General features: G+C 48.8%; 3 protein-coding genes across 17 annotated transcripts in view; 2 read left to right on the top strand and 1 right to left on the bottom strand.

The window, feature by feature from the left end:
- Positions 1 to 1,964, top strand: part of Itgb7 (integrin subunit beta 7) — a 16,936-nt gene extending 14,972 nt beyond the window's left edge. The window contains exons 12-15 of the mRNA XM_028781192.1: positions 427 to 646; positions 800 to 1,005; positions 1,399 to 1,559; positions 1,698 to 1,964. Coding sequence (XP_028637025.1) covers positions 427 to 646; positions 800 to 1,005; positions 1,399 to 1,559; positions 1,698 to 1,805 — 695 coding nt within the window. The 3' untranslated portion in view covers positions 1,806 to 1,964. The remainder of the gene's footprint in view (positions 1 to 426; positions 647 to 799; positions 1,006 to 1,398; positions 1,560 to 1,697) is intronic.
- Positions 1,965 to 2,398: 434 nt separating this feature from the next.
- Znf740 (zinc finger protein 740) lies at positions 2,399 to 13,282 on the bottom strand. Of its 14 annotated transcripts, none has more exons than XM_028781191.1 (8): positions 13,125 to 13,282; positions 11,841 to 12,366; positions 11,621 to 11,697; positions 8,997 to 9,146; positions 8,559 to 8,648; positions 8,032 to 8,155; positions 7,632 to 7,750; positions 2,399 to 5,416 (listed from the first exon to the last, which is right to left on the bottom strand). In XM_028781191.1, the coding sequence occupies exons 4-8, from the start codon at positions 9,078 to 9,080 to the stop codon at positions 5,327 to 5,329; spliced, it is 507 nt and encodes a 168-aa protein (XP_028637024.1). In that variant the 5' UTR covers positions 9,081 to 9,146; positions 11,621 to 11,697; positions 11,841 to 12,366; positions 13,125 to 13,282; the 3' UTR covers positions 2,399 to 5,326. The 14 variants fall into 14 exon arrangements, with proteins under 14 accessions (XP_028637024.1, XP_028637014.1, XP_028637015.1 ...); XM_028781181.1 differs by having other exon boundaries at positions 8,032 to 8,269; positions 8,559 to 8,684; positions 13,125 to 13,171; XM_028781182.1 differs by having other exon boundaries at positions 8,032 to 8,269; positions 8,559 to 8,684; positions 12,045 to 12,366; positions 13,125 to 13,171.
- The window catches only part of Csad (cysteine sulfinic acid decarboxylase), a 28,073-nt gene continuing 16,258 nt past the window's right edge, over positions 12,715 to 24,529 (top strand). The window contains exon 1 of one of the 2 annotated variants that reach the window (XM_028781175.1): positions 12,715 to 12,799. The gene's annotated coding sequence lies outside the window, so the exon portion shown is untranslated. Of the gene's footprint in view, positions 12,800 to 13,181; positions 13,232 to 24,529 lie in introns of those variants that run through there. The other variant, XM_028781176.1, reaches the window with a different exon arrangement.

Genomic DNA, 24,529 nt, shown 5'->3' with positions numbered 1-24,529 from the left:
GTAGGAGAAGGGGAAGGGAGGAGGGAGGGGAGGAGAGAAAGGAGGGAGGAGGAGGGAGGAGGAAGAGGGAGGGGGGAGAAGGAGGGAGAGGGATGAGGGAAAGGGAGGAGGGAGGGAGGCAGGAGGAGGGAGGAGGGAGAGGGGGAGGGGAGAAAGAGGAAAGAGGAAGGAGGAGGAGGAAAGGAGGGAGAGGAGAAGGGATGGGGAGGGGGAGAAGGGAAAGGGAGGAGGAAGGGGAGAGGAGAAAGGAGGAAGGAGTGGAGGGGGAGTAGAGGTTTCTAGGACACTTATGACTGGGAGAGCCAATTTCAAAGACTGAAGTATATGAGCCAGAGGATATGCCTGGCACGGTTGACACACTGTGGAGGCATGCTCTGCCGACTGTATGTAAGAATGGTGGTCACCCTCTGCACGGTTCTTACCTAGGCTTTGGCCACTGCCAGTGTGGAGTGTGTCACTGTCACGCCAACCACACTGGCAGAGCATGTGAGTGCAGTGAGAGTGTGGACAGCTGTGTCAGTCCTGAAGGAGGGCTCTGCAGTGGGCATGGAGACTGCAAATGCAACCGTTGCCAGTGCCTGGATGGCTACTACGGGGCTCTGTGTGACCAGTGCCTAGGTTGCAAGTCACCATGTGAGCAATACAGGTGAGGCCTCCTGTCTTTCATCTCGGGAGCTGGGGCTGTGAAGCTTGCTGGGAATTCCTGCCTGCCTGTTCGTTCTCCTTGAGGGTGTGTGGTGAGGGTTGATGGGTAACAGCTGCCCTGATGTGAATCCATTGATTGGCATTCACTGGACAGGGATTGTGCGGAGTGTGGGGCGTTTGGTACCGGTCCCCTGGCAGCCAACTGCAGCGTGGCCTGTGCTGACGTCAATGTGACCTTGGCCTTGAACCCTAACTTGGATGATGCCTGGTGCAAAGAGAGGACGATGGGCAACCAGCTGTTCTTCTTCCTGGTGGAGCATGTGGTCGGAGGAGTCGTACTGAGAGTGAGACCCCAAGATAGTAAGTGGGCAGAGATATCAAGTATATGATGGGCCGGGTGGTGGTGGCGCACGCCTTTAATCCTAGCACTTGGGAGGCAGAGGCAGGTGGATTTCTGAGTTCGAGGCCAGCCTGGTCTACAGAGTGAGTTCTAGGACAGCCAGGGCTACACAGAGAAACCCTGTGTATGATGAGTGGAGCTTTTTGGGCAGGACCTCAGAGCCAGGGATGTAAGATAAGGGTAATGGGTTTGAAACAGCCGGAAACCTAGGGCAGAGGCAGAGGGAATGAGACTCAGGCCCTAGGAGGGAGGACGGCCTTGGGGTCTGCTGGGTCTTGCTTTCAATGACAGGGCTGGGGAGGCTGGCCACCCAAGGTGGCCGTGGATCAGCTCTTGTGCCTTGGCCCCACCAGAGAGAGCGGATCATACGCGTACCATCGTACTGGGCTGTATAGGGGGCATCGTGGCAGTGGGACTCGGGCTGGTCCTGGCTTACCGGCTCTCTGTGGAAATCTACGACCGCCGCGAGTACAGCCGCTTTGAGAAGGAGAGGCAGCAACTCAACTGGAAACAGGTGAGGCCAGCTCTTAAGCTTCCCCCCCCCATGCAAGTCCCTCCCTCGGCATGAGCAGGCCTTCTAGATCTGGCCTCATGGGGCGGTAATGGGGGCAGCCTGAGTGCTTTCCTTACAATGTGCAATGTTTTCCCACAGGACAACAATCCTCTCTACAAAAGTGCGATCACAACCACTGTCAACCCCCGCTTCCAAGGGACCAACGGCCGCTCGCCGTCCCTCTCTCTGACCCGGGAAGCAGACTGACTTAGGATTCTTGTCTTGGAGGACAATGGGGATAGGAGGGCAGGGTCAGGAAAAGCTGCTGCCACTGTTGCAGTGACCTTCAGCAGGCAGCTTACCACTGCAACAGCCATTCCCACCACATGAGGGGCTGGTTCTTCCACAATAAAACTTTGCCTCACACTTCCAGCCTCTACTTTACTTCACTCTGGGACAAAACCAGAAAGAAACAAAAATACCGGACTATGTAGCCTAGGTCTCTCACCTGAGCCGGTGGAATCTCGGATGCTGGAGGGCAACGGATTCCATTACAGATAGTTGTGAGCCACCATGTGGCTGCTGGGAATTGAACTCAGGACTTCTGGAAGAGCAGCCAGTGCTCTTAACTGCTGAGCCATCTCACCAACCCGCCTTTTTTTTTTTTTTTTAAATAGCAGAGATGTTTTTGCCTCTACCTGATGCTTCTCTGTGGAGAAAAGACACCTTAACAGGGCAGTTGGCTCTCTTGCAACTTGTAGGGTGGTCGTATTGAGGGAGGAAAAGCAACCCATTGAAACCACTCTGGCCTTTGGAAAAAAGTTTCCCAGCAAATCAAGTCTTCTCAAAGAGGACATGGAATGTAGAAAAGCGCCGTCCTTTTTATTTAAATATCCTAAATATGTCACGAAGGAACATACACTGCACTTTAATGGTAAAAAGATACAAGTTTATAACATCTTATAAAAACTACATTAAAAGTGATCTTGTCCATTTGATAGTCCCCTCCCCCATAGCAAAATAAGTATATTTAAAAAAAAAAATGGAGCACAGTAGGGAGGGGAATTGGAGATAAAAAGCCCAGGGCCACAGCAGGGACAGAAGGAACCTGGGTGGAGAAGGCTCAAGTGTGGCCACTCCACTCCTCTAACCCTCTGTCAAGCCATGAAGTACAATCAGTAGCTAAATGATGACAAGAGGCTGCTGGGGATGGACGGAAAGGGTAGGTACCAGCAAAGGTGGGATGGCAGGGCCGGGACTGGGGCAAGAGCCCACCCCGAGGGCTGGTATTCCTCTCCCCACCAACCCCACATCCATGTTCTGATGTCTGGGCACCCACCTTCTCCTCATTTCCCCTTCTACACACACCTGAGACATCTGTCCAGTGCTAACAACCCACCCCAGCAGAGGGGGCATCTGGCCCAGGAGCCTTTGCAGCTGTCTGTGTCCCCTGGGGTAGAGAGGTGGCTCCTGGGCCCTCGGCTGTTGTGTTACTCTCCACCCTAGAGCCTGTTTGCCCTTACCCACTGCCGGCTTCTGACTTTCACACTTGGCCTTGGCAGTGTGATTCTGGTTGGGCTGTCAGTACACATGCAGTTCTCTCTCACTTCTCTCAGCTTTGACAACAGGCAGGAAGCCACAGTCTGCAAGGCCTGCTCTGACCCAGTACACACATTCATACACGCAGAAGCATGGGTCACTCTTCCAACTTTCAGCACAAATGGATCATCTTCAAGTGGTGGTGGTGGGGGATCCCACTTTCAAAAGCATTTTTGGGAAGATATCTTTCTCAGCATATCCTCTTTCCCAGAGTTGAGTGACAGAGAAATCCCAGCCCAGTAGAATCCTCTAACAGTAAAAGGTTTGTGTGACATGCACATGAATGCCCGGGGGCACATGGTGGATGGAGGTCGGAGGTGCAGGTTCTAGAGCATGTCACAGAGAGACAGCAGGAAGCTAGAACACAGGGCAGTGCATGTTCCTCAGACCTCCTCTCAGGTGCTATCAGAGGAAAGCTGAAGGCTGAAACATCCTCCCCTCCCCCCTAAGTACCTCCACCCTGAAGTTGTGGTAGACCATCCCCCAATACCTAGGAAGAGGCCTTAGTGTAGGCTGCCGCCTGGCTCTCATTTGCAAGTCAAGAACCTCTTCCTCGAAGCGCCATCTCAGACCCCTGCCCATGGCTGCAGCTGTGTGCTCAGGTGTACCCCAATGATTCCACCTGAAGTAGGTCTCAGGGGTGGAGTAGTGATCAATGAAATCCTATAATCTCCCTTAAGAATCCTTTCTCTAGCAGGAAGAGTTATTTCTCTTTAGGAAATACATGCTCAGAAGCCCTGGCTTAGAAACACTCTGACCAATACAGTTAAATCAACCTAACAATAACGAGAGAACCCCTCGACACCCTGCTGGAACAAGCCTCTGTTCCCTTGTTCTCTGCAAGTTCCGGGAGGAGGACACCTTCCGGTTTGGGTGGGAAGGCTGCCTGCCCTATACTTTCTGTCCTCGAAGTTGGTGGCCGAATAAATTTCGGTCAATAATTCTCATCCCTTCCAAGCAAAGAAACACAAGCACTCACAAATCAGACACACACACACAAATCCGATCACTTTTCCAGGGGTAGACAAGATGGAAGGGTATAGTAACAGAGTTAAGGTCAAGAATAAAACAGACATGAGGTGTCTTCCTGCAATCCTTCCTCTGAAGCACCCTCCTCCACCACTCTGCAGGGATGCCTATCAAGGAGCCAAGGTTGGTTCTCTGAGACTGAAGACCAGACCAGAGCTCCATCTCCTCTACTTGAACAGGCAAACGATTCCGGCAAGGAGAGGGCTCTCTCACACAGGTCACGTCAGGACTGTCACAAGTTTTGTTCTTCTCACAATTGTTAGCAAAACTCTGGACTATCCTTGTTCTAAGAGGGCACACAGGGACAGCCTCCCCGACACCCACGGCTCCCTGCTCAACTGTGCCTGGATTCTGGAGTCAAGGACAAGTGAGGTAGCCACAAACCACAACCAAGACCAACTGCCCAGAGAAGAGGGCCGCATGGGCGACCCCACCCAAGCATCCTTCACAAGGCACTTGAGCTGACCCCATCAGGCCTCAGTGCTGCACAGACCATGGGAACACCCGTGACACAACACCGCTCTTCTTGAGGAGATAAGCAAAGGTTTGCCCACTCTTCTTGTCCACCCCACATCTGTCCGTCCCAGTGTCTCCTTTTGTCCTCAGTGTATAAGAAGTCCAAGGAAGCACAGCTGCCGGCCCCGGTCCTATTTGCTTTCAAAGAGGAAGGGTGGGCTGTGGAACACGGAGGGACCAGCCACAGGCCTTGCTGTGCTTCAGGACTTTCCCCTCCACGTTACCTGTATCCCCAGTTTACCTGCTGAAACTGCTTTTGGATAAACAAAAACAAGAGCAGAACAAACAAACACCCTTCCTTCCCCAGTCCTTTCTGTTTTAGCTGCCAGTTCCAGTCCAAGGTTGTGGGAACATTTCAGTCTTGGTCCTGCACCTTTGAGTCCCCACCTCACCTCAGCGAGGCTCAGGGACCAGCTCCCGTGCCCAGGAATGCTGCAGGTGTCCCTGGGACACTCATAGTCTCAGACTAGGTACAGAGCCGAGGCTCTGGAGCTGATGTTCTGATGCTCTTCTGCTCACCTGGGGCCAGTCCTCTTAGGAAGGGGGACAGGTTCAGAGGGAGCGGTGGTGGGACCGTCAGAGCACATGGCTATGCTCTTCTGGAGACTCTCCTCAGCACTCCCACCACCTAGGGCCCCTCGTGCCTACAGAGAAAACTGCCCATCAGAAGTCTTGGACTGGCATCCTTGGCACATCCGTTTGTGTCTGAGTAATCGGTCTGTCCGAGAAAAACACTGTGAAGAGAGAGAAGATTAAATCACTAAGAGAAACTCAGTCTCAGATTAGTAGGTTCCTTCCTTGAAGAGGAAGCATACACTACGTTCTTGTTCCTTTAGCATCTATGCAACAGAAGCACACTGTAGATAAGAAAGCTTGTTTTGCTGGGTATTGTGTCAAATGCCTGTTAATCCCAGAACTCAGGAGGCAGAGACAGGTGTGTAACTGTGAATTCGAAGCTAGCTAGCCTGGTCTACATAATGAGCTGTAGTACAGCCAGCGATAGTTAAGAGAGACCCTGTCTCAAATGAACAAACAAAAAGCCCCGAATGCTGGTTCGAGGGGCTGGGGATACAGCTCAGCTGGTAGACTGTTTGCCTAGTACACACGAAGCCCTGGCCTTGACACTCAAAACTCTATAAACTGAGCGTGGTGCTGTATGCACACCTGTGATCTGAGCACTGAGAGCTGAAGCCGGGAAGATCAGAAGTTCAAAGTCATCCTTGGCTTCCTGGCAAGTTGGAAGCCAGTGTGGACTACTTAAGAGCCTATCTCAAAAAGGATGAGATGGCTCAGCAGGTCAGGCCACATGTTACCCAGCCTGATGACCTGAGTTTGATCCCTAGAAGAAACATAAGAGGAGAGAACAGATTTCCAAACGCTGCCCTATGCCCTCCACACTTCTGCTATACTGTATATACACAATAATAAATGTTACAATAACATCATCATCACCGCCCCCACCACAATCATCACCATCACCACTATCAGGAGCAGCAGCCACTGCCAGTGTTGGTGCAAGAGGGCCTGACCTTCTAATGCTGGTTGTATCACTTAGTCATGTGACAGAGGGCAAATTACCTAACAGCCCTGAACCTGCCTGTTCACCTGAGGGAACAGGTTAAAAGTGCCCAACACAGTGTATCTGCTTCACTCATCAAATATTTATTGTTTAATCAGAGTAGAGCCCGACCCCAGGAGGACATGCTTGGAAGGCACTCGTTCCACCAGCCTCTCATCACACACTCATCCTAAGGCATGAATACTTTTCTGGCCTAAAGACAGAAAACTAGAAGGAGGAGACATCCCTCATGTTTCTGTGAGACTGGTCTTGCTATTTAATTGATTCCGGCCAAGAACCTGTGACCCTCTCGCTCTGTCTACTGCGTGCTGGGATTAAAGCATGCGCCACCAAACGCGGCTCCTTCGTGGCATTTCATTCCTTCTTCATTGGCACTGTGAGGAGTTCACACAGCCCAGGTCGGGCTCAGACTTTCTATGGGCAGCCGAGGATGTCTGTGGGATGCTGGATTATGGCCTCACATGGTCATCGTCAGGAGGAGTGGCAGCTCCCAGCCTAGCACACTGAAGGCTCGGTGTGGAAAGGCTGAGCAGAGCATGCAGGAAAGTCAGCTACCACTACCACTCATCTGCTGTCCCCATCCCTACACTCTCAGATCAGACACTGGACTCCACGGCAAAGACTACATACATCTCTTCCTCTAAGGTGCAGGAGCTTTGAAGTTGGACAAAATTCAAACTCTACTCTTGTCTGCTGTGTCTCGGGGAAGCTAATATCCCTCAACTTCAATTTCCCCATTACATGAAATGAGGGTGGCGCGGCTACCCTGAGGAGATAACCTGAGATTAAAACACTTCCAGCAGCTGAGTCGTGGTGCACATCGTTACTCCCAGCACTTGGGAGGCAGAGGCAGGCGGATCTCTGAGTTCGAGGCCAGCCTGGTCACCAGAGTGAGTTTCAGGATAGCCAGGGCTACACAGAGAAACCCTGTCTCAAAAATAAAACAAAGAATAGCAGCAACAGAAGACAAAAAAGCCCCACCATATCCACCACTCCTCGAATTCTATTTCAAATTTGTTCTCACAGTTCCTGATATAGAATAGGTACTCAAGAAATGATATTATCAAGCAGATTTTTGTGAGTTTGAGGTCAGCCTGGTCTACATAGTGAGTTCCAGACAGCCAGAGCTACACAGTCAGACCCTGTCTTGGGGAAAAAGAAAAAACAAAAAACCCCCAAAACTACAAAAAGCAAAGCAAACCAAACCTCTAATAAATGACAGTATGATATTCTAATAAGCATTCCCCACGATGAGCTCTGTAAGGCCAGAGACATGTCTCTTTCTGGGGTGCTCACTGTACTGAGGATGCCCCTCTGTCAGCCAGGAAGGGGCTGGCCCTATTTTTCCAGGGGGATGACGGGGCGCTTACCTGATGACATCGTTCACACTGGTAAGGCTTTTCGCCACTGTGTACCCGCTTGTGGCGTTCGAGGTGGTACTTCTGGATGAAACGCATATCACAGACGTCACACTCAAACGGCTTTTCACCTGGGCCAGGGGCAAAAAGAAGTGAGCACCAAGAGAAATCACAGCAGGGGCTATATAGTCCAGCTGTTGTCCAGACACCTAGTGACCATAAACACGTAAAACTGCTGGTCTCAGTGACACCAAACACAGAGCCATGCAACCTCTCTGCCTCCATGTCTACTCTCCTGGAAAACAAAGCCAGCGGGAATACAGGCTTCAGATTCTTCTCCCATCTAAACTTGAGTCTGAATAGGGCAGAGACTCACCAGTGAACAAGGAGGTGTTGAACACAGCAGACTCACCAGTGTGGATAAGGACGTGCCTCTTGAGGTGGTAACTGCTCCGAAAGGCTCCAAAGCAGTGCTCACAAATAAAATTTTTGGGAATCTTTACTTGAAAAGAGCCATTTTGTTCCACTACCACCACCTGGGGGCAACAATCAGGCATGTCACGTGGGTGTCTCTGTCCTCTTCCCAGAGCTGGTTCTACTCTGGGACCGATTACAGCTGCCGGACCGAGAACCTGAGAACCTCTCTGACACTGTGAAAGGCGGTGAAGGGAGGAAGATGGGGCAGATGAACCAGCTGTCTTGCCACAGGCAACAAACGCAGCGTGAGTGAGCTGGGGTTCACCTGCCCTGCTACAAGGCCACAAGCCACACTTCCTATCTGTACTGAGAACGTTCAGTTCAGCAAGGGCAGATGCCAACTGTCAGAGTAGCCTTGGATGTAACTGGGGCACAAATTCACCAGGGAAGACTGTAAGTCACTGTCTTAAGGAGATGACCCCCATTACCAAACTTCGAGTTTGGGGCTTCCCCATTACCTGCCTTTTTAACAGTCTTTTTTGAATGAGAGGCCTCAGCCAAACTGTCATCATCTTTGCGGCTGCGGGACTTATCACTGTCTTTTCGGTGGCCCTTTGAAGACAAATCATATCTAGGCTTACAGTCCATCTGGGAATATAAAAGGTGAAACCAAATACAGTCTCTTGGTAAACAGTCTGCAAAGGAGATAAACCGCCTGCTTCCTCTCCAGACATCTACTTCCTCTTTCCCTCTCTTGGTCTAAGAGTCTGCAGGTACCACAAGAACCTTTCTCGGCTCTCCAGACACCCGCACCCTTTCCTTTCCTGCTGGATCCCAGTTCCCCACTTCCCTAAACGGAAGAATCTAGGCAAAGCCAGAGGAGCCACAGCTTGCCTCGAGGCAGAGAGCTGGGGCCACCCGACCCCCAAGCACCAACCATAATGGACTCAAGTACTGTACCTGACTTGAGCACCTCAGCACATCAGGGCTACCCGCCCGCTCGCCGTTTTCAGCCTGCTTGCTGGCAATCTGACTCAGCATCATCTTCTTGCTGGCTGCAGTGGGAACCAAACTCACACCTGCTAGGCCTTCACAAGCCAGAAGACTTGCCTAAGTTGGAAGGAGATGAGGTGTCAGGTCTCCGGGCAGGGCAGAGACAGGCTGCCACCCTCAACAGACCCTCGTCTACACCCGGCAACAACTCGATTCTCTCCAGGGATTGACTCCCTTGCAGGCAGTCACGCCTTGCTTTCTTCAGGTCCTTTCTAGCTGTCTCACCAGGAGCTACTCCCCACTTTGCACCCCTTAGCAATGAAGCACAGATAAGCCAACCAAGCAGCATCAACCTTGTGGTTACTGTACCAAACAGCACGTGGGGTTACATAGTACCTAAGGCATTTCTGAGCTTTTTTTTTTTTTTGGTTTTTCGAGACAGGGTTTCTCCAAGTAGCCCTGGCTGTCCTGGAACTCACTCTGTAGACCAGGCTAGCCTCGAACTCTCAAACTCAGTAATCCGCCTGCCTCTGCCTCCCAAGTGCTGGGATTAAAGGCGTGCGCCACCACCGCCCGGCGGCATTTCTGAGCTTTAACCGTAGGTAGGTATGACGTCTGTCTGTCTGTCTGATCCATGGAGATGGGAGATTCCTAGGGCAACGTCTTCCTTACAAACGCTTTTATTCTTATTGCTTCTACCTATTTACTTAGTGTGTGCCTGCATGCCAGTGTCACTGAGCATGTGGAGGTCTGAGGCTCACTTGAGTTGTTTCTCTTCTTCCACCATGTGGCTTCTGAGACCTAATTCGCCTTGTCGGGTTGACAGCAAGATGCTTCATCTGTTGAAGAACCTCACTGATCTCCTTTTCTGTTTTTGTAAGATTTATTTTTATTAGTGTGTGTGTGTGTGTGTGTGTGTGTGTGTGAGCATGTCACATGTGGACAAGGTGCCCAAGGAGACCAGAAGAGGGCGTCTGATCCCTGGAGCTGAAGTTCATTAGCTGTGAGGGACTGATGTGGGTCTTCTGGAAGTGCTTGCTCACTGAGCAGTGCTGGGCCAACAGTGATTGGATTCAAAGCCCACTTCAGACGGGTAGAGCTTGGGGGCACCAACTACATTTGCTATCAGGCTCTTTCTCACTTTAGATTTTAAATTCCCTAAGTGATGTCAACTACAAGCAAACAAAACCTCCAGATTCTGGAGTTGAATATACAATTTCTTTTGACTGCTTTGGCCATTTATTTTATTTTTTAGGTTTTTTCAGTGTAGCTCTAGCTGCCCTGAATCTCACTCTGTAGACCAGGGTGGCCTCAAACTCAAGAGATCCACTTGCCTCTGCCTCTCAAATGCTGGGATCAGTATGTGACACCCCACTTTAGGTGATTTCTACGTGTGTGCTAAGTAAAGTTTAAAAAGTTAATTGAACAGGGGTGCTTTAAGAAATAACCAACCACCTTTTACAACCACAGTCCTCTAAAACCGGTACTCCAGAGTATATGTTTCTCTTACTAAGAAAGTCTTTTAAAGAAATAGTTGGGTCAACAAACTCCCAGATTAGTAAAAATATTTTCTTTTGGATGATCAGTGTGTCTTGGGATCCCTTCTCTCACTTCCATGAACTTTGTGAAGTTAAAAAAACAAAAATCTTACTTCTGCTGTTTGGGCTGTGCAATTCTGGGCAAGCCTCTCTACCTTTGAAGCCTCGCTTCCTTCCACTGTGAAACGCCTGTCAGAGTGCCTACCCTCACAGGGCCAAGGAGAATGAGAGAGGGATATAAAACGCTCAGTGCCAAGCACAAAGTCAGTGCTCTGTAGAAGCAACCTTTTCAGAACAGTAAGCACGGTGCTGCGGAGTGAAGCTGCAGACAGACAAAGGGAGGGTTCCAGAGGCATGCTGCAGCACTTGGAAGAGAGCCAATCCCACTACAATCAGGCTGCCATCCTGGTGAGACCGGTAGAGGTTTCCTCAAAGAAAGCTCAGAGAAGCGCGAGGCTCTCCATTCAGAAGACTGTAATGGTCCCTCTGGTCATCTTGTCCTCTCAATCCCTCTGCTGACCTTCACAATGACAGCTATCTTCTGAACGACATTACTTTGATGCTTAACACTCTTTGGGGAGTCCCCACTCCCTGGATAATAACGTCTAATTTCTTCGGAAGACACAAAAAGCCCTTGGGCAACACTCTGCTGACTTCTCTAGAAAACAACCCCATCCCTTATTAATTACCCTGTCTAATGATCCCCCATCTTTAATCCTTTGCTCCTTAACTACCCACCAAACCACCAGTGGTACCCCATCCCTCTAAGCCTCGGCCCACATAGTCCCTCTGTCTGAACGCCCTTCTCTGTCTATTTATCTGGCAAAATCCTATGCTACCTGCAAGCTTCCTTTTTCTTTTTCCCATCCAGGCAGAAGTAGCACCACGCAGTGGCAATCGTTCTATCACTGGAAACTCCTTTCATCAACAGATCCAGAGTCTCTCTAGTACCAGCCAGCTATCACACAGGGCACCGTGAATATTAAAAATAATAAATAACAGACTGTCTTTCCATCATCCCTTCCCCTCCCCCCAACTAGCCTGGAAGCTTACTGGGGACAAGCACAATCTTATTCATCTTTGTATTCCAAGCACAATGCCTTGCATGTAACAGGAGCTCAATAAAATTCCTGTTGGAGGAAAAAAAACAAATGAAGCATTCACCAGACTATTCACTCCCTCATGCCCGAGTACTTCACGTACCAAAAGTACACCGGGTACAAGGTGCTTTGCCAATGGCCCATCAGCGCCTGTGACGTGGTATATAGCCTACCTCCTTCATTTGACTGGAAGCTCCCTGAGGGCAGGGGCTGTGGCCTGTCTCCTTTCCTTCCTCTAGATCTCCCCCTGGTGTTTAATACAGAGCTCGGCTCACTGGGGGACGGTCAATACTGTCGACTAAGGCAGAATTCAAGAGTGACAGTGCAAACAGGCTTCCCAGTGAACGGTCTTGAAGGAGGACGCTAGAGCTTTTTACCTGAGCCATGCCGACTTCTCACTTAACGAAACCCCCAAAAAAGTTCAGAAGTTCTTTATCCTGTTTCCCTTAAAGACACTGTTGTCTGAAGAACTGTCACCAAATCACAGTAATGGCTCCTTGCTGTTCTTTCAGTTCGGTTGCCATACTGAACTGCCTTCGTCTTCTCAAAGAACTTAGTGTCCTCCAAAAGGAATACAGGTGTCCCAAGGATCTGCAGTCTCTCTCTGACTTCTGCCTCTTGTCGGAAGAAATGAGAATCTACCAGTCTTGGTTTCCAAGTTGGATTCTCTTGGTGAAGCTCTAGGTCTGTCCCAGAAACCTGAAACCAGAAAGGGAGATGGGGCCCTTAGGTGCAACATCCTCAGGCCACACAGAGAGCGAAGCTCTCTCAACTTATTTCGCTGGGCGTTCTGAAGCTCAAAAGGAGGACATGAGTCAAGAGCTTTCTTTCTAGGTCAGTAGAAGAAATTGGCTTCCCAGGCCAGAACGAGCAGCCAACAGGAGCAAAAGTAAGTTGGGCCTCCTATAGAGAGGCTCTGCCAACGGAGTAAGTGCTGGGATTTGCCATCTTAGGAACGGAAGAAGGGGGCGGAGGCCCTTTGGGGCTTTTGTGCGGAGTGGGCCGGCCTGCAAAGCTGGCACTCCACAGACGAGGGCAGAACCGTGGTGGAAGGAAGCTCGGGGGGCCTCCGCCGAGCGCAGGGGTGGCTGGCAGTGCCCGCACGTGAGCGTCACTCCGAGTCCGCCCGAAGGTGCGTAAATTCGCCGCGGAGGTGGAGGGCGGGCGTGTGCGCTCTGCAGGCAGCCGCAGCGCGCGGACCCGGAGCGCCGAGCCGCGCGCGACCGGCGTGCTCGCGCCCGTGCCCCCCCCCCCCCGCCTCGGCGAGCCCCCCTCTCCCAGCGCGGGGCGGGGCGGCGGCGGCCCTCCCCTCGCGCCCCCTCCCTCCGCCGCGCGCCCCTCCTCCGCCGCGCTCCCCTCCCCCTTCGCGCGCGGCGCCCCACGGCCTGCGAGCTGCTGAGGCGCTGCTGCCCGCCAGCCCGCCCGCTCGACGCTGCCTCCCCGCGGCGCGCGCCTACCTGCCCGGCGCGGCCTCCCGCCGTCTCCTCCGCCGCGCGGTGCCCACTCCAGGCCCCAGGCACCCCGTGCCAAGCCCGCGGCCGCCGCTGCCCGCGCCGGGACCGAGGCAAGTTTACAAACACCAACCCGGGGCCCGTTTCCCCGGAAGCACTTCTCCCTCCCCCTCGCCCTCTTTGCCAAGCGGTCACATCCACTTCCGGGCTCGGGAGCCGGGACAGGAGGGGGGCCTCCGAAAAGGGGTGAGGCTGGGGACGCGCGGAGAGCTGCAGCTGGCGAGTGGGAGGGGGACGGCCGGGAGGACCGGAGGAGGGTGGTGCGAAGGGCAGCGCGTGCGCCGTGGCTCGCGCGCGCCCCGGCCGCCATCTTGACTAAGGGCAGTCCCCAGGCTCGCCTGGAACCTTTAGGCACTGAGTGTTCTTTGAGAAGGTTCGCTAGGTGAGCTGGTTGATTCTTGCAGAAACTCCGTCTCTCTCCTGACGCCCCAGGTAGAACCCGTTACAGTTCGTACTCCTGATCTTTTTGTTTAAGCTTGGTCAGGTTTGTCGTTCCGGTGCTTGCTGCTGTCGGGCGCAGACCTGCAGACTGAGGTCAGCTGGGAGGAGAATTAAGCCATTGCGCAGTCCTGCGGTACACACTGAACCACAATCTGCATATGAGTCTCAGACGTTCTCTAAATACCCAAGGCAAACGTGCTCGGGCCCCGCAGTCTTGTGCCCCGAGACAGACTTCTCTATTCTAGGTGACTTAACTAGCCTAGGCTTGCTTTCAAGAAAAGGCCTTTTTTCCCTTCAGTGGACTAGTCTTGTTGGAGACTTGGAAGTGCGTGTTATCCCCTGGGCCAAGCCGCATTAAGTGGAAAATCGAGCCCATCGGATGCTAGCCCCATGTTACCCCACTTTAGCATTAGAAAGGGGTCCTGCTAAAAGATGCACTATCCCAAGTGCACACTTGGCAGAAGGAAACGTGAATTCCACCTAAGTCCCTGTTTCTATTCTAACTGCTGTCTGGTGGGTTTAGGAGACCGTAAGGCACTATCCAAAAAAAAAAAAAAAAAAAGGATTCCTAACGACAGGCGTGTACATTTTACACCACTAAAGTTCCGTTTCTCTTAGGATCATTCTGAAACTGATATAAAATGGAGAGAAATGTCACCAGGAATGTTTTAAAAACAAATTAGGGCTCTTAAGAGATGACCCAGCTGTTAAGAGTGCTTTCTGGGAAAGGACCAGAGTTTGGATTCTGTTATCCAGGTAACAAGCCTGCTAACGGGAATATTCCTGTAAACCCAGCTCCGAGGACGGTGGAGACTGGAGGATCCCAGGACTTGCTGGTTTCCACATTAACTGAGAAAATTAGAGCCCCTGCTTCTAAAGGAATAGGCAGAGTGATAGGCAGGGCATGCAACATCCTCTTCTGACTTCCAAGTGTGCACAGGCTCTTGAACTTGCATGGACATAGCCTCATAATAAACAAACATATGATTTTAAACACTAGTTTAAGCAAAGGGGTATGGCAAGTGTCTGTAATCCCAGCACCTGAAAGGCAGAGCAGGCAGATTCCGAATGAGTTCAAGGCCAACCTGGTATACAGAGCAAGCTCTACCAGCTAGAGATACACAATCTTTAAAAAAAGCAATGAGCAAGCTAATCCATTTCCAGTCTTCAGAATACAAAAGTACATAACTTTTTTTCTTTCAGCCAAGCACTTGAAGATAATCATTCTTATTATTGTTTATTTTTCTTTTTCTTTTTTTCTTCTTCTTTTTTTTTTGGTTTTTCGAGACAGGGTTTCTCTGTGCAGCCCTGGCTGTCCTAGAACTCACTCTGTAGACCAGGCTGGCCTGGAACTCAGAGATCCACCTGTCTCTGCCTCCCAAGTGCTGGGATTAAAGGTGTGCGCCACCACTGCTCGGCTTATTGTTGTTTCTTATTACTGGAAATTTAATTTTTTTTTATTTTTATGTGTGTGTTCATGTTTTGCCTGCATGTATGTCTGTGTACCAGTTGAGTGCCTGGTGCCCTTAGAGGCCAGAAGAGGGTGGAGAATACCTAGAATGGAGTTACTAATGCTTACGTGCCACCTGGGGTAACAGACAGTGAGAGCCACCATGTGGTTGCTGGGAATTGAATCTAGGTCCTCTGGAAGAACAGCCAGTGCTCCTAACTGCTGAGCAGTCACTCCAGTCTCTGTCATTATACTTTTGATATTGGGGCTAGTTGGAATTCATGGTCTGGCACATGCTCGACAAGATGTCAGCTACTGAGTTTTCTTTCTTTCTCTCTTTCTTCCTTCCTTTCTTTCTTTCTTTCTTTCTTTCTAGATCTGTTTATTTATGTATATGAGTATACTGTAGCTGTCTGCAGACACACTAGAAGAGGGCATCAGATCCCATTACAGATGGTTGTGAGCCACCATGTGGTTGCTGGGAATTGAACCTGGGTCCTCTGGAAGAACAGTCAGTGTTCTTAACTGCTGAGCCATTTCTCCAGCCCCAGCTCCTGAGTGTTCTACTACACTCTACTATTCTCCAGGTCTTACCAGTTTGGTGAACTCTGTACAATGAGACACTTTTTTGGAGTTCATACCCAGTGCCTTTTTTTTTTTGAACACCTAAAATGTACTATATATTTTATTTTCTGTTTTTTGTTTGGAATAGATCCTTTTTTTTTTTTTTAAGATTTATTTATTTATTATATATGAATATACTGTAGCTGTCTTCAGACACACCAGAAGAGGGCATCAGATCTCATTACAGATGGTTGTGAGCCACCATGTGGTTGCTGGGATTTGAACTCAGGACCTCTGGAAGTGCAGTCAGTGCTCTTAACCACTGAGCCATCTCTCCAGCCCCCTGGAATAGATCCTTATTCTGGAAGATTTTTTTTTTTTTTTTTTTTTGGTTTGGTTTGGTTTTTCGAGAGAGGGTTTCTCTGTGTAGCCCTGGCTGTCCTGGAACTCACTCTGTAGACCAGGCTAGCTTCGAACTCTCCAACTCAGAAATCTGCTTGCCTCTGCCTCCCAAGTGCTGGGATTAAAGGCGTGCACCACCACTGCCTGGCTTAGATCCTTATTCTGTAGCTCAGGCTGGCTTCAAAGTCTCCTAAGTTTCTCCTGCCTCACCCTGGAGTATTTGGTTTCAAACCCAGCAGATAGTCCATGCTAGATATATCTAAGTGAGTTCACTTTTTAAGAATTGTTTCATAACAAAAGCTGCGTGAGATGATCCAGACCTGTAGCCTGAGCTGCCTAGGAGGTTGAAGCAAGAGAATCACTTGAGCCCAGGAAGTTCAGAAGCTGGAACAGCATAGTGTGACTGTCTCAAGGCGGAAAAACAAAATTAAACAAACAAAACAAATCCTACTCAAGCAGCAGTTCATTGTGAAGGTGTGATTCATGAACTGGGAGGGAGAAGCAGGAGACTCTGAACTTGAAGATCGTCTTAAACTACACAGTGAATTTGAGGCCAGTTTGGGCTGCATGGTACCCTGTCTTGGGGAAGAAAAAAAAAAAGACAATAATAATTCAGCAATGGATATTCTTATGTGGTTGTCTCCTTGCACTTATGCAGAGTGTGTGAGTAGATATGTAATGTGACTATGTAAATATACCTAAATACTTTGAAGATTTATGTCTGCTTTTATTCATGTGTGTACTGTAAGTGTATGAATGTTTTGTCTGCGTGTATGTATGCACATAACATGCATGCAGTAACATGCATGCAGTGGAGGGTATAGGATCTCTTGAATCGGAGTTACAGATGGCCCTGGACTGGGAGCCACACCTGGATCCTCTGTGAGAGCAATAGTACTCTTTACACTGAGCTGTTTCTCCAGCCTCCAAATTCTTCTCTTCCCCTCCCCACCCTCCCAATTTATGGTGTTGAAGTTTGAAACCATTCTGCCGTGAAGCACAGCTATATGCTGTTTCAAAATTTTTTTCTTTAAAACATGAATACTTATTTTGTGTGTACGGCTTCATATGTGTCCACGTAGAGGTCAGAGTATAGCTTTTTTTTTTTTCTCGAGACATGGTGTGTCTATGTAGGCCTGGCTGTCCTGGAACTCTCTTTGTAGAACAGGCTGGCCTTCAACTTGCAGAGTTTTGCCTGCCTCTGCCTCCCAAGTGCTGGAATTAAAGATATATGCCACAATGCACGGCCAGAGGACAACTTTTGAGGGTCAGTGTTCCCCTTCTGTCATGTGGGTCCAGGGATGGAAGAGCTTGGGTCACCAGTCTTGAGAGCCAGTGCCTTTATCTGCTGAACCATCTTGTAGGGTGTGGTTTGTTAACTTTCTAACAGTATGCCTAGTTGAAAGAACTTTTGGAGGCACCTAAGTGTCCAGATCTCTTTGCCCTCAGGCAGGACTCCTCTGGTGCAGGGTCCCTAACTCAGCCTCTTTCAGACTCTCTCCATCACAAAGATACAGCTATGATGATCCCTGATGAGTGTGTGCCTGTCAGCACTACCTGCAGGACAGCATCTGGCTTTCACCTGAGCGTCTGGACCAGGCAGGTGTTCGGACTGTACAGCCGTGCCTCTCTGGAGTGAGTGCCTGGTCTGTTACATGGTTTTGCCTTCAGTTTGGATCTGGGTTCCTTCTCTGGGTCCCAGTTGGAACCCACAGGACAAACAGAGTCCCTGGGGCAGTTGCCAGTCAAGCGGCAGACACAGACAGTCAATGTTTGCTGAACGAGCTGAACCCCTCCTCTGGAGAGCCAGCATGGGTTGCATAATAGAAACAAGCTGTCTAGCTCCCTTTGCCATCCCTTAGACCTTTGATGAGACTGAATAAAAAAGTTGGGAAATGGAATGGTGTACAGGGGAAATTTCCTTGAGCCTGGCAGTGTGTGTGCTTTGGAATGTTTGTTTTTGTTTTGTGGCGTTGGGGATTGAGCTGAGGACCTCGCCTATCACAAAACTAATATCCCCACCAGAAGAGGGCATCAGACCCCATTACAGATGGTTGTGAGCTTCCATGTGGTTGCTGGGAATTGAACACAGGACCTCTGGAAGAGCAGTCAGTGCTCTTAACTGCTGAGCCATCTCTCCAGCCCCTTAACTTTTTTTTGTTGTTGTTGTTGTTTTTCGAGACAGGGTTTCTCTGTGTAGCCCTGGCTATCCTGGAACTCACTTGGTAGACCAGGCTGGCCTCGAACTCAGAAATCCACCTGCCTCTGCCTCCCAAGTGCTGGGATTAAAGGCGTGGGCCACCACCGCCCAACAACTTTTTTTTTTTTTTTATTACTATCTTTTTTTTTTTTTTTTTTTGAGACAGGGTCTCACTATGCAGCCCTTGTTGGCCTGGATCTTGATCTTGCATATAGACCAAGCTAGTCTTGAACTCACGGAGATCTGAAAAGGTGTGCACTACCATACTTAGCACCTTCTTAGTCTCTTCTTGTTTTAAAGTAACTTTTGTTTTAATGGTATACGTAAAGTGAGATTATTGTATACTTTTTAAAATTTTAAATACGGAGGGGGACACTGATGTTTGTCTTTGTTAACTAGCCGTGACGAGTCTCCTTGGAGTTGTGGTGTAAATCCTGTTAGCTTGTGGACACATCTGTGAGGGACTTCCTTCACCTAGGCAACTGTGGGGGATACTATTCCCTGGGCTGGGGGCCCTGGACTGTATAAGAGATAGATAGAGGGCTAGCTGAGTGGTGAGCATTCGGGTAGACGTGTGCATTCATTTCTGTCTACTCTTTTTTTTTTTAATTTAATTGTATGTGTATGGGTGTTTTGCCTGTGTGTATGTATGTGTAGCACATGCGGACAGTGCCTGAGAAGGCCAGAAGAGGGACCTGGGTCTCTCGGGTCTATAATTACAGCCAACTTGGGTGCTGGGAATCTAACTCTAGTTTCCTGGAAGATCAGCCGGTGTTCTTAACAACGGAGCCAACTCTCCAGACCCCTGTATATGTTAAATTCAGTCTGTGAATGTGACATGATTAGATTCATCAGATCCTACCCCCAGACGATGGACCGCAAACTGGAACTGTAAGACAAATAAACCCTTTTTTCCGTAAGTTGGTTTTTGTGGGGTTATTTGTCACAACAAAGGTAAATTAGGACTGCTGTGGCTTAGTGGGCAAGCCTACTGTGCAATCACAGGAACCGAGTTCGTATCCCCAGCACTACATACAAACCACACAGTGGCAGACAGGTTGATCCTGGAGACTTGTTGGTCATCCAGTCTACCGGAGACATAGCACTCCGGCCTCTGTGAGAGAGTCTGTCTCAGGAAGTCAGGTGAAGAGCAACAGGGGAAGACCCTGTACACTGACATCTACGTGAGCACTCGTGAGCACAGGTCATACTAAAGATTAGAGCTCTGTAAACACGGAATCCAAATCACCCGTGATTCATTCCAACACCACAGTAATGTTTTGAAGTCTCTTCCAGTCTTTTTTTTTAAAAAAAAAAAAAAATGCACAGTGGCTGGAGAAATGCCCAGGATTCACCCTGGTTCCATTCCCATAACCCACATCACCTGTAACTCCCAAGTTTCAGAGGATTAAAAACCCTTTCTGGATTCTTTGGATATTTACATGTTATGAATACATGTGCTCCCTACCCCCAACACAGGTGAATCTCTGAGTTCGAGGCCAGCCTGGTCTACAGAGCTATCCCAAGGCCAGTAAGGCTACACAAAGAAACCCTGTCTTGAAAAACCGAATAAGAAAAGAAAAATGCACAGGCGTAGGATGGGGATGTAGGTGGGAGCCCAGCTATGTATGGTAAGACAAGACAGACTCAATGGCTGTCAGATGGCTCATGAAGGATATGGATAAACTGGATCCATTCGGTTTGGAGGCAAGAAACTTCGCGGTGGTCTTGCAGGTAGGAACTGTGGGGTGGTATGCCGAGGGGATTGAGAGGAAAGGAAGTTAAAAACAGAATAGAGAGAACTTCTGGAAGTTGACTGCCAAGAGGAGGTGGCTAGAGGGGATGTGTTACAAGAGGCTTGAACAATATAAAATATGAAGAAGGGGAGAGGACCAGGATTGAGGAAATGAGGGCGTAATCAAGAGATGTCCTGAAGGAGAAGGAGGGAGACCTTTAGACCAGTGGATCAGACTTACCTAGCCGCAGGTGGAAGAGCCAGGGCAGGGCAGACCTGCTGAAATACATGCAGAATCGTAACGGGCCTGTGCCTAGCAATAACCCTATTCACCCACTGTCCTGGGCTTTGCCCTTGTATAGGAGGGACACTCTCACTTTGAAGCTGAGAGCTCAGCACGTGGCTCACTGGGTCAGTGATATCTGAACAGATGTGCCATATGCCAGCTTTGAGGCTGGCCCGTGAGTTTCTTTGCGTTTTGTTTTGAGGTTGGTTCTTTCAGCCGGGCTCTTTTGAGTACAGGCATGTGCCTCAGCACTTTAGCAGACAGTACCATTAGTATAAACCATGTAGAGGAATACACTTTTTTTAATGAGAAAAAATGTCACTATATAAACCAGGCTAGCTTAAAACTCACCCTTTGGTCTAGGGTAGCTAGGGATTTGTGACAATCCCCCTGCCTCAGCCATAAATACTGGAATTGCATGAGTCATAAGTCTCTCAGGGTGTGCTGAGGTTGTAGGGTACTTGTCAGGCATTCACAAGGCCCTGTGTTCTACCCAAGTCTACAGAAAGGAACAAAAGCGAAGCTGAGGGCAGGAGTACACACCTAAAGGCCCGGTGCTCACAAGGCTGAGGCAGGAAGACTGCTTAAACTCCTGAGTGCAGGGGCAGCCAGGGCAAGTAGACAAACAAGACCCTGTATCCTGCTATCATGGGGCAGTGAGGTTTTGAAGTGTGTCATTGCTTCAGAGAAACTGACTATCCACTTACATAAACTCATACTGAGATATCTGTGTGTGTGTGTCTGTGTGTCTGTGTATTCGTTTGCACATGTGTGTATGGTATGCTGGGAGTCCAGTCAGGACCTCATACATAGTAGGAAACCACTGTAGGACTGAGCTACACATTCAAACTCTCAGATATTTTTACTCCTCAATTTCAGAAGTTGGGTTTCAATCTGTCTTGCTGAAGCTAAGGGCATGGACATTTACTAAGACATTTAAGAAATTCTTAAATGCAAATCTTAGCTGGGCAGTGGTGGCACACACCTTTGATCCCAGAAGAGGCAGGCAGACCTCTGTCAGTTCCAGGCCAGCCTGGTGTCCAAAGTGAGTTCCCACAACAGCTTGGGCTATGTAAAGAAACCTTGGTGTTTTTTTTTTTTTTTTAAATCTTAATTATATTTATTTCCTTAGTGTGTGTGCATGTGTGCATGTACACATATTTGCTATGGCACACAGGTGAAGAAGGTTAGAGAACAGCTTCTGCAAATCAGATTCCCGGGATCAGATTCAGATCATCAGGCTTGGTGCTAAGCACTTTATCCACTAAGCCATTTTACTGGCCCCTTAGGACATTTTAAAAATTATATTTACTCATCATGTGTGCGAGTGTGTGTGAGTGTGTGTGTGTGACTCTATGAGTTTGTGTGCCTATGTGTATGTCTATGTATGATAGTATGTGCGTGTGAATGTGTGGATGTATGTGTGTGAATGTGAGTATAATATATATATCTGTGTGAGAGTGTATTTGTGTGTATCATGTATGTTATATGTGGATTGTGTGTGAGTGTGTGCATGTGTGTATGTGTGTGTGTATGTGTGTGTGTAGAGGTCTCAACAACAATCAATTCTTTACATCTACCACATGGGATCCAGGGATCACATTCAGGTGGTCAGGCTTGGTGGTAAGTGCCTTTAACCCACTGAGCCATTTTGCTAGTCCAGCATTTTTATACATTGGTGCAGGTTTTATAAATGTTGGCCCCGGTCAAACATGCAGACAGTGACTGTGGCCAAAAAGGCAGACAGTAACAAGTCTCTGCAAAGGTGCGGAGCACCGGGTGCCCTCAGACATTGGCGGGAACTGTAAACCGGTAGCTATTTTGGAAAACAATTTGCCAATTCTTCAAAAGGTTAAACAGAGTTAGCATGTGACTCAGCAGTGTTACCACCAGGAATGTCCTCAGGGGAGTTGAAAACACACGCCCACACAAAAACTCGTACACAAACGTTCATAGCAGCACTACCCATCAGAGCCAAGTCACAAATGACTGAGATAACTTACAAATGGCCAGATGAAGCGTAGTGTACACCTACAAAGAGTAGGACCCCGCCATGAAAAGTAGTGAAATGTTGGCTCATGGTACAACGCCGATGAGCCTTTAAAACTGTGTGCTAAGTAAAAGGAGCCAGTCTCAAAAACCCCATGTATTATATGCTTATTTAAAGAAGGGGTGGGGGCTGGAGAGATGGCTCAGCCTTAAGAACATCGACTGTATGTACCTCTAAAGGACCTGGGTTCAATTTCCAGCACCCACATGGCAGCTCACAACTGCCTGTAACTCCAGTTAGGGGATCTGACACCCTCATACAGACACACATGCAGGTAAAACATCAATGTACATAAAAATAGATAAATCTAAAAAAAAAAAAAAAGGATTGTGGGTGTATGCAGAAGAGGGGGCAGAAGAGAGAGCAGAGTTACAAAGTGTGATCTGTCCCATATGGATGGTAGGAACCGAACTTAGGTCTTCTGCATAAAGAGCAGTGCACGTTCTTCACCAGCTTGCATTGCTTTTAGGACCTGCCCAGCACAGGTAAGTGTGTAGCGATGGAAAGTGGATTTATGGTTGCCAGAGGTTTGGGACCAGGAGCCAGATTTATTCCTGGCATGAGGAAAAGGCCCTTGAGTTAGGTAGTGGTGGTTGCTGATTGCACAAGCCTGTGGCTATACTAAAACCCCTGGATAAAGGGCTGTGGTCTGTGGTATGTATGTTATATCTCCATAAAGCCATTAGATTAAAGAACAACAAGGAGGTTCTGTACATACAAAATAAGATTACTGGTGTTTTATCTGTGGAGGAAAAAAAAAAGCAATTATAGAATGATTTTGTGCCTCTTGTGTAAAAAGGGAAAAAATATCTTCATATTTGTTAGTATTTGCAGTAAAACTCTGAAAGGGCATCCAAGAACCAATAAATCGATTCCCTGTGTGCACCGGAATGGGCTGTAAAGAACAAGAACAGGCTGGGAAACAGATGTTTTGTTATAGTAGTGTATATTTTTGAGACAGAGTATTGCTTTTTTAAAAAAAAAAAATACAGGGTCTGTCTACCAAGGTCTGGCTATCCTGGAACTTAGTATGTAAACCAGACTGGCCTTGAACTGACAGAAATCCTCCTGCCTCAGCCTCCCAAATGCTGAGATTGAAGGTGTACACCACCATTCCTAGCTCAGTCTCTAATTTTTAAAGTTTCAAAAATACTATAGAGCCAAACAAAGCCGTGTCTGCAGGAGGACTTGGCTTCTTGGCTTCCACTGTGGCTCCAATGTCCACCAAAGTATGTAGTGCTCACTGGGGACTGAGTAAACAGACTGAGATTCTGGGTACAGGGTACAGGGCAGTGAGCTTTGTCTGCTTTTGTTTACTTAAAAGTTAAAGTACATTTTGTGTATGTTTGTGTTTATTTCGTGTGTATGTGTGCGCACACATGCATGTGCCCGCATATGCATGCATCACACGTATGCCTGGTGCCCTCAGGGGTGTTGGCTCTGCGAGCATGCATACATACCCCTTTAACAGAACTCAGGTAGTCTATAAGGAATGAGATGTCAATGCTTTATCAAAGATGAGGCTGTCAGAGAGGGATGGTGACATGAAGGACTCTCATCTGTGACACTTCTTGGCCACAGTGAGTACAGTAGAAGGAGCAGCTTCATGTCAGCCTCTGGGGGAAGCCTCTGAGCGACAGCACAGAGTCCTGATCCTGTTTGGGTTCCTTCCCGTGGTGTGGAGCGCCCTGTGGGGCCTCAGAGCTGCCAGATGTTCCTGGGCCCAGAATGTCTGGGTCAGTGAAGTCCTGCCAGGCAGTCTAACCTTATGTGAGGGGGTCATTGCAGATCCCCCTCATATTTTACTTTTAATTGTGTGTGTGTGAGCACACGCACACATGCGTACATGTGTGCATGTGGATGTCAGGAGATAATTGTGGGGAGTTGGTTCTCTCTATCTTGTGAGTCCCTGGGATCCTGCTCAGGTGTCATCTCAGTGGCTGGTGCTTTTACCTGTTGCACCATCTTGCTAGCTCAGTTTATCTGTTTCTAGCTCTGTTTCTTTTGTTTTGCCTTTTAAAAATTAAATATTTAATCTGAATGATGGTGGTATATGCCTTTAATTCCAGCACTCGGGATGCGGAGGCAGGGGGATCTCTTTGAGTTCGAGGCTAGCCTGGTCTACGGAGTAAGTTCCAGGACAGCCAGAACTATACAGACAAATCCTGTCTCAAAAAAACCAAACCAAACCAAACCAAACCAAACCAAACCAAACCAAACCAA

The sequence above is a fragment of the Grammomys surdaster genome, unplaced genomic scaffold (genome assembly GCF_004785775.1).
Source record: "Grammomys surdaster isolate TR1022 unplaced genomic scaffold, NIH_TR_1.0 374, whole genome shotgun sequence".
In the NCBI taxonomy this organism is placed as follows: Eukaryota; Metazoa; Chordata; class Mammalia; order Rodentia; family Muridae; genus Grammomys; species Grammomys surdaster.
The sequence above is the reverse complement of the archived record's forward strand: the minus strand, read 5'-3'. Positions and strand labels throughout refer to the sequence as shown.

Coding starts and splice junctions, on each gene's coding strand:
- Znf740 (XM_028781177.1), bottom strand. Junction 8,270..8,558: donor CAAAAAAGACTGTTAAAAAG/GCAGGTAATGGG, acceptor CGCCTTTCACAG/TGTCAGAGAGGTTCTCAGGT. Junction 7,751..8,031: donor GCACGTCCTTATCCACACTG/GTGAGTCTGCTG, acceptor CCCCTGGCCCAG/GTGAAAAGCCGTTTGAGTGT.